General features: G+C 33.1%; 1 protein-coding gene across 1 annotated transcript; it reads right to left on the minus strand.

The window, feature by feature from the left end:
• Positions 1 to 1952: 1952 nt before the first annotated feature.
• LOC145719901 (cholesterol transporter ABCA5-like) lies at positions 1953 to 8910 on the minus strand. Its single transcript, XM_081811512.1, has 5 exons — positions 8826 to 8910; positions 6900 to 7129; positions 5136 to 5277; positions 3606 to 3794; positions 1953 to 2156 (listed from the first exon to the last, which is right to left on the minus strand). Exons 2-5 carry the CDS (start codon positions 7073 to 7075, stop codon positions 1968 to 1970), a joined length of 696 nt encoding a protein of 231 aa, XP_081667638.1. The 5' UTR covers positions 7076 to 7129; positions 8826 to 8910; the 3' UTR covers positions 1953 to 1967.
• Between the last annotated feature and the right edge of the window lie 19 nt (positions 8911 to 8929).

An 8929-nucleotide genomic window follows, 5' to 3' on the forward strand; every position in this document is an offset into this window, starting at 1 on the left:
TGAAGGAGCGGAAATCGGAGGTGGAGACGAACCATAAGAGATGATGGACTCTGAGAAACAAACTGAGGGTTCTAGAGGGGAGGGGGGTGGGGGGATGGGTTAGCCTGGTGATGTGTATTAAAGAGGGCACGTTCTGCATGGAGCACTGGGTGTTATACGCAAACAATGAATCATGGAACACTGAATCAAAAACTAATGATGTAATGTATGGTGATTAACATAACATAATAAAATTTAAAAAAAAAGAAAAATGAAAAAAAAAAGGTGAGTGAAATGCATTTCCCATTCTAAAGGAACTTACATCTTTATGGCTACACAGATATATATAACAGCGCCTAGAACACAATGCAGAACACAAAGCATGTCATGCATGGTACTCATAACAGTTCAAAAGAGGAGAAGTTTATACCTAGATAGGGAATCTGTCCTGAAGGCTTAAATGAGTCTCATCTTAGTCTTTGAAAACAGCTAGTATTTAATACTTAGAAAAGTGGATATAGTTCATGGAGAAGACTTTTTAAAATCAGGAGAGTAACACAGCAACAGGACAGGCATTGAAGACTTAGACATGACAGACAGTGATGGTTGCTCACACAGTATATATCCATTTTCACCTCTTTCCCCCCAAACACTGACACTTCCCATTTTTTTAAACATCTACTCCTCTTCTAGATGGCCACATCTGATCTGATCCCAACTACAGAGAAGATCCTAACTGATCTAATCAGTATGTGGCACTCTCTGGTTTACTGCTCCAGCTGTAAGCATGTAACCAATCAGACAAAAGCAAAGATTTTAGGTGGGGGAGAGAGTCACCCTCTCTCTTCCCCTGGACATGAACAAAGAAGCATACCACTGCAGCCAAGAAGAGAGCAAACCTGCCAGACTCAGACATAGGTGGCCAAAGCATGGAGAAAGTGGGTCCCTGATGACACACAGTTGAGCAAGACAACCAACTCGGAGTCTATCCTATCTCTGGACTTCCTTTTAAGTAAAACAATCGATTTCCTACTTGTTTAAGCCAATTAAAACAGTTTTCTGTTAAGAATAACTAAAAACAATCTAACTGATATACTGGAGCTGTGTTTAAATAGGTAAATAGGATGAATACAGAATACAATATGGAGGGACAGAGTGAAAATAAGGGATTAAATATATAAAAGTATTGTGAAGGATATTAATACATAAGGAGTTTCTATTTAATGCACTAGGATATGCCCAGCGAGGTGATTTCTGAGCAGGTGAATAACTTGATTAAAGGGAATGGTGAAGTTTTAGATGGACTGAAGGCAGGTAATGAGAATAAAGGTATTACAATGGTGTAAACAAGTGCTGCCCAACCTCTCCCTCTGCAGTGATGGAAATGTCCTCTATCTGTACTGTACAATACGGTAATGGTCACATGTGGCCACTGAGCAGTCGGAAGGTGACTTGTGCTACCAAGGATATGGACTGTTAATTTAATTAATTCTAATTAATTTAAATTTTAAAAGCCACTTGTGTCTAGTAGTTACCATATAAGTGCAGGTCTGAACACAGACAAAAGTATAATGAGGAACTCAAAGGGGAAAGTCAAGGGAGTGTCAGATATTTTAATAATATTTTGAATCTACAGGAGTTGGTTAGACATGCACAACAGATAAGGAGAATGGTAGGAGTTACAAGATGACTTCATAGTTTTGTACCTTAGAGGATAAAATAGTGAAATACTTTAGCCAAGAAAACAGTTTTAAAACAGGGACAGGACAGAGGGAAGGACAGAGATAAATTCAGTTAGAGACTTAATGTTTTCAAAGCAAACTGCTCTCATTTTAACAGAATCTCCTTATGTTCACTAGTGGTTAAGATACAGGTACAATATATACTTATTTAAAATTAAGTTAAAAGCTTGGACAACAAATATGACTTAGGGTACTGTGGCTAGAAAAAAAAATTTTAATTAAGTTGACTCTATGTGAGCAAAAAACCTAAAAATCTTTAAAGTAAAATCCAATAACTACCTGCATACCTGGAATGACTTGATCAAGATAGACAGCCAAGAGGACATAGAATATACTATTAAGTGCTAGCATGACAATAGTAATAATTAGAGGATATGGGCCTTCAGTCAAATTAGAAAATAAAGCACCTTCATTAAAATCTTCTAAGTGCATGACCTGAAAAATAGAAATACCAACTTTATTATATAAAAATGATAAAAATAACTAAAAGCTAACACTAGAGTTACTCATTATATCCAGATTGGTGGTAACCAAACTGGGCCTTTTAACAGATTAAACAATCTGCCAAATTAGTAGTATGAATTTACAAGGAAAACAACAGAAACTTTATCAAAATATAAGTTTATCACAACAATCCATTTCAATCTTTTTAATGTTATGTTTCTAAAACTAATATATATCCACTCCTGGGGCTTTTAATTCTAAGGCAAGGACTATCAAATGAAATAACAATAAAGTATGCTGTTAATATTAACTGGTGCAAACAAATGGTCCACATGGAAGTCAAACAAATTAAGTATTAGAGGATAAAATTATGATCAGCATCCTTTCAATGCTGCAAAGGGAGAGGGTATTCTGAATAATTAACACAACTATTATTACATTTTCATAGTAGATATATGTGAGAGAGCAGAAAGAAATATACTAGAGGCTGAGGCCTTATTTAGATCCCAGATCTGCCATTAGGTGAATAAACTTTAACCACACCACTCTGGATCTCAGTCTCCTCATCCATGAAATGAAGATGGGTTAAATAAACACGAAAGTCCCTCTCACAACCAACAAAACATGAATCTATAATTCTACCTCTCTAAGTGAAGGAGAACTCAGTGGACTCTTAAAATGTATAAACAACAGTTCTTAGGTCCAACATAATTAAAACTTGTTTAACTCAATGCTCATAAACAATGTGTCTTAGATCTCACAAATCAGAATATTCTATCTAGTCAACATGAATCATCTCTTACATTAGTAATTACATTTTTTCTTTATACATTAACCAAATTTATGTTCTATTATATAAAGTAGTTTCTCTTAAGAATTTTTCCCTTAGAACCTGACTGCCCCTGTAAAGACTAATAAAAATCAAATAAAAACTTTAAAAATAAATAAATATATTATTTAGTTGAATGACAATCCCATGAACCCTAAAGCAATAAAATCCACTGAGTCTACTTATTTCACTAATACAGTCCAGAAAATTTGTTTTGCTCCACACACAATTTTCTGCCAGGTACACATCCAAGATAAATTTACAAAAGTAGCAATGTAACCAGGCCATAGAGCAATCCAGATTACCAGATGCTTAAAACAACAACTTCTAACAAACTGAGTTATTGCAGTGAAATAGATTACTGAGACATACTAACACACAGAGTAGAAAACTTATAAACAGATCATATAAATGAAAAACTAGAAATGGAGAAAATGTAAATAAAACCCAGATAAAATGTACTCCAGTATTCAAATAGCATTCCTTTCTCATGTGGACGTTTTAAAATAATTTCTTTGCAAATCCAAGGTAGTATGCATTGTAGTATAACAGGCCGCATGGAACTGAAGAGAAAAAATATTTAGTGAAAGCAAGATAAATATATTACCTACCTGTGCAATACCAATCAAAAAAGTACACTGACAGAAAGGACTGAAAAGCCACACTAATGATTTGGGAAAACTTTCCATGAAGACTATCAAAAGGCCAACAAATCCAAAAGCCACAGTGACTAAAAATTCAACTATTCCCACATGTTTTGATTTTTTAAAAAGAGGTGTCAGCATTAAAGCAAAAAATATCTGTAAAATATAAATATTAAGGTTAATGCATTGTTCATATACATTGGTATGAAAATAAAATTAATTCTGCTTTTGAAAAAACAAGTTATTTTCATTGGAAAATACATTCATTGAAATACTTTCTAAATGCTATCTATGGTATTTTATTTTCATGTAAGTCATGATAAATACATAATAAAATTTAAGATGACAAACATTAAAAACTACAATTTATATATAGGCAAACATAATTACCTCTACACTATAGAAACCATAGCAGTCACATGTTTCTGCAGTTAAATGTATACATATGTGAACGAAACAATAAACCAACCAGCTTTTAAACAGAGAACCTATCTTTGAAACTCAATGTGTTAATAAGATACAAAATCAGGTAACTGTATACAGAAGTCTGAGTTGTTTGTAAATTATCATGTTAAAGAGCAAGTGTGATCAACAAAAATTTAACTGGTAGAGCATGGGCACATAAGCCAATCAAAATGAAAACCAGAACCCCTGGAAACAAAGCCTGCATTCAGCCAATATACCCAATGCATGGCAACACTGCCCAAGGGCTGCATCTACAAAGGCATACCTTTATAAATCATCACCCTATAACATACATTAACTTGAAATAGTCAGGATTTCATGAAAACAAAGGGTTTGAAAAAAGTCTAGTACTAGACCATCTTAATTATACACATAATTTGATTATGTGAAGATAGTAAAAGACTCAGAAATTGTATGTGAAATACATTATATGAAAACAAGTTAAATTTGAGACTATTTTGTACCTTTCCTGAAAATAACTTTTTTTTTTTTTTTAAAGATTTTCTTTATTTATTTGAGAGAGAGAGAATGAGAGACAGAGAGCATGAGAGGGAGGAGGGTCAGAGGGAGAAGCAGACTCCCTGCCGAGCAGGGAGCCCGATGCGGGACTCGACCCTGGGACTCCAGGATCATGACCTGAGCCGAAGGCAGTCGCTTAACCAACTGAGCCACCCAGGCGCCCCTGAAAATAACTTTAAAAATAAATACATTATTTAGTTGAATGACAATCCCATGAACCCTAAAGCAATAAAATCCACTGAGTCTACTTATTTCACTAATACAGTCCAGAAAATTTGTTTTGCTCCACACACAATTTTCTGCCAGGTACACATCCAAGATAAATTTACAAAAGTAGCAATGTAACCAGGCCACAGAGCAATCCAGATTACCTGAGGTACAATGATGCCACATATAATTCATTTATCAGTAACCTAGTAACAAATCAACTGTAAGTTAACCAAAGATAATATTTTGCTATATTAATCAACTACTTTGACAGTTTTTTATTCCCATTCAAGTTAAAATACTCACAGACGATAACCCATACAGGAAAAAAAGTAGAAATATCACAACGCAGCTACTTTGAGGGAATAACGAAGAAGCTGTTGCAATGACTGCCATAAGAAGGGACATAAGAAAAATCAAGCTTGTATACAGAAGAACCCAGGAAAGCCTAAAATGAGAATATAAACACATTTATGGTTAAATGCATAGGCTTTAACAATTAAAAAATCATTTCAAACAAAACATCAGCTTTATTTTAGCAATTTTATTCTTAAAATCAAGTTTATTCTTTCCTGTGTATGCTCATTTACTGAAAATTAATGCTCTTATAAGTAATTAAAAATACATTAGTTAAGTTAGAGGTAAAAGTATAATCTGACATGAGATAAAACAGGGATTATCTTAAGAGTCAAAAAAAACTTTACAAATTAATAGCAATTCATGACTAATTTAAATCTAATAGTCTCAAAAGTTTAATGGTGTACAACATTACTGATTTTCCTAAAATACAAAAGAGTTTAATGACAATTTTCTTATGGCCTGGGCTATAATTAAACCTCTGACAGCTTTTGGTACCTCTTTTAAAACAACACTAATCAACTAATCAACACAATCACTAATCAACAACATACTTACTACATGTAAGATCAAGATCAACAACGGACTCACTATATTTACTCAAAATTTCTTCCCAAATCAGAGTTCAATGGAATTGCTACAGTACTCAGGTTTGTTTGTTTGTTTAATGTAAGCAGATCATGATTTAATGTGTGCTACCATAAAAGCAGTGAAATAGAACTAAAAGATACCTACATTACCAAAACTGACTCCATCATTTTACAGAGGCAAAACTGAGGCACTAAGAAATTGATTTGCCTAAATGCTTCCAACTACCACTTCCTCACAAAGCACTTTAATAATTTAATGCAACTTAAAAACCAATCACTACTCAAATGACAGGAAAAAAAAACATGCAAAGAAAATACATTATACACAATGACCCCATTATGTAAAGTGCCATTATTAAAGTGTTATAATTAATTGCTGCATTGGGCTAAATGGAATAAAATTTTGTAAAATGGACTATAATAGCAAATCACATGCACAGTATTAACTTTCCCCCCAAAGTGAGGTCAAAATAAATTTTCCTACTACACAGTGGGAAAAGTAAGGAAAATTCACTCAAAATTATTTATAAAAATGCATGTCTCTATAAAATCATCATTATGTAAAAATGATGACACATGAAAGTTCACTTGTGAAAACATTTTTCAATTTTAGAGAAATTTGTTTCTCTATAAATTATTTTGTTATTTTCATCTTAATTCATACAAATAACTTTTTTCCCAGGTGGGGAAAATCCCATATACCACCTATGCGAACTTCAATCATTTTAATTAAATTTTTAATAACATGCATATGCTATGATACTGGGGGAAGACTATAACACACAATTAATTTCTAACTTTCCAAGATCTCAAATGTTCTATACACTGAAATACATAGAACACACCTCATCGATTAAGACAAAATGTGAAAAAGAATTTAAACATAATATATCAATATCAGTTTTCCAAATCCCACTTCCCTTATGGTAAAAGAAGAAAAAAAAAGCCAAAATATTGCTAAAGCTTGTTGCCTAGTCTCATACTCCAAGACAAAGGTCATCATTGTAAGTAAACAGGATCAGCACCTCCTCAAATTGAGCAAATAACAAAATTACAACACTGAAGATCTTTATACTTAATATAATTATTAATCACACTAAGTAATAAACTTTTAATAACATACCAAAAGGCAGTATCATGAAGTCCCATTATCTTTAAAAACTCCTTTAACTTTTTCTCTTTCTCTGCTACGATATGAATTGCCAAAAAATATCCAAATGGTGAAAATGCTATAACTAGGTATATTAAAATTACTCCTCGGGGAAAGGCATCTATCTCAACCACAGCAGTTTCTCCCATAATGACAGCTTTTGTTGACTCCAGTTCCTTCCAAAAGGAAACATTGGTCTTTAGCTAGAATTGGAAAATACAATCAATGAATTTAATTCTGATAGTGACCCCCAATAAAATGTGACAATTACAACCCCAAATTTAGTATGAACCCATTACAAATACAATCCTCAAAAACCACACCTGAAATGAAGTGACTGACCCCAATATCATGATATAGCATACATTATTGCTTTTATTCATTCTGGAAGCATACCATAAAGACTGTAGTTGGGAAGTCTGTAAATTTTGAGGAAATAACTTGTCTAAGATAATTATATTGAATAACTATCATCTTAAGCAAACTATTATATACATCTTAACAAAAATACGCATTTATAAAATTGAGGAATTAAGGAATGATTATTAGTACCATGAAAGACTCTCTTTAAAAAAATCTTTTCAATAGTATGTTCTATTGTTTTAAAAGCTATATATGCAGCATGTATAGACAGAATAATAAAACTTTATGCCATATGATACTTCTATCTTGTCTAAAATAAGATCTGGCTCTGTCTATCCTTCCAGTGTGGTCTGGGCTGTGGATGGCTAAGGTCTTTGGCCAAAACACAAATAAGTAGTATAATAGTCTCAATGTGATAGATCCTATATTTCACTGTCTTTACCTTAAACTTCTATATTATTGAATTTGGGTAGTATTAATACATTTATACCATCTTGTAAGAGTATATAAGACAATCCTATACCTATCATTTGGTTCTTACAACAACCCTGTCAAGTAAAGCATTATGATTGTAGTCAGTTTACTACATAGCAGTCTAATAACCTGTCTCCTATTCAAGGTCTCCTGTTCTTTTCTACTAAAATGTGAGACACTCAGTAAGATCTAAGCATGTCTTTAGATTATAAGTTATACACAATCCTAGTGGCAGTACAGTTTAAAACACAAACTTGGGAGCCAAAAAGCCATAGTATGAATTAGCTTTGCCACTAATTAACTGAATTTTGGAAAGTCACTTAATCTTCCTGTGCTTCAGTTTCATTTTTAAATTGAGACAGTAATTGCACAAATCTCATATGGTTGCTACAAATTAAATGGATTCATATTAGTATATCACTTAGAAGCAATGCTTGGCAGGCACCTGGGTGGTTCAGTCAGTTAAGCGTCTGCCTTCAGCTCAGGTCATGATCCCAGGGCCCTGAGATCAAGCCCCACATTGGGCTCCCTGCTCCACAGGGAGCCTGCTTCTCCCTCTCTGTCTCTCATGAATAAATAAATAAAAACTTTAAAAAAAGAAAAGAAATGATGCTTGGCAAATAAGTTATAAATATTTATTATATAAAAATGAAATCTCCTACTATGATTAACATAATAAAAATTCTCACTTTCTTTAACTTATTTTTATTCAAGGGGAAAGTCTGTAAATATACATCTTTCATAAATATTACCTATGGTCAACACAGATACAACAAGACAGATATATGGAATGCTAAGTTCACATGTTTAGAAACCAACAAATAAAAGTGGGGTCTGAAAAATATTAAATCAGAAAACATGACTTCTTCCTCAACGTTTTTCTTAAAGGAGCTGTAATATGTATTCTGTACATCTGACAGTAGACAAACCAAATCCTATCTGTAAAGACTTAGGGCATATTGTTAAAATATGGTTTGGCTTTTTCTCTCTCTCAAATAAATAAATAAAATCTTTAAAAAATATATATGGTTCGGCTTTATTTTATTTCCTTCATCATATTACCTGTATAATGGCAGCATCTATGGATGCTTGTAAAACTGTGAACCCTGAGGTCCAGTACTGAGCAGCCTCACATGATGTTGAACAGCCAGCTATGGGGACAAAAT

This window comes from Leptonychotes weddellii, unplaced genomic scaffold (assembly GCF_054177405.1).
Source record: "Leptonychotes weddellii isolate Sample4059 unplaced genomic scaffold, ASM5417740v2 HiC_scaffold_8149, whole genome shotgun sequence".
Taxonomy (NCBI): Eukaryota; Metazoa; Chordata; class Mammalia; order Carnivora; family Phocidae; genus Leptonychotes; species Leptonychotes weddellii.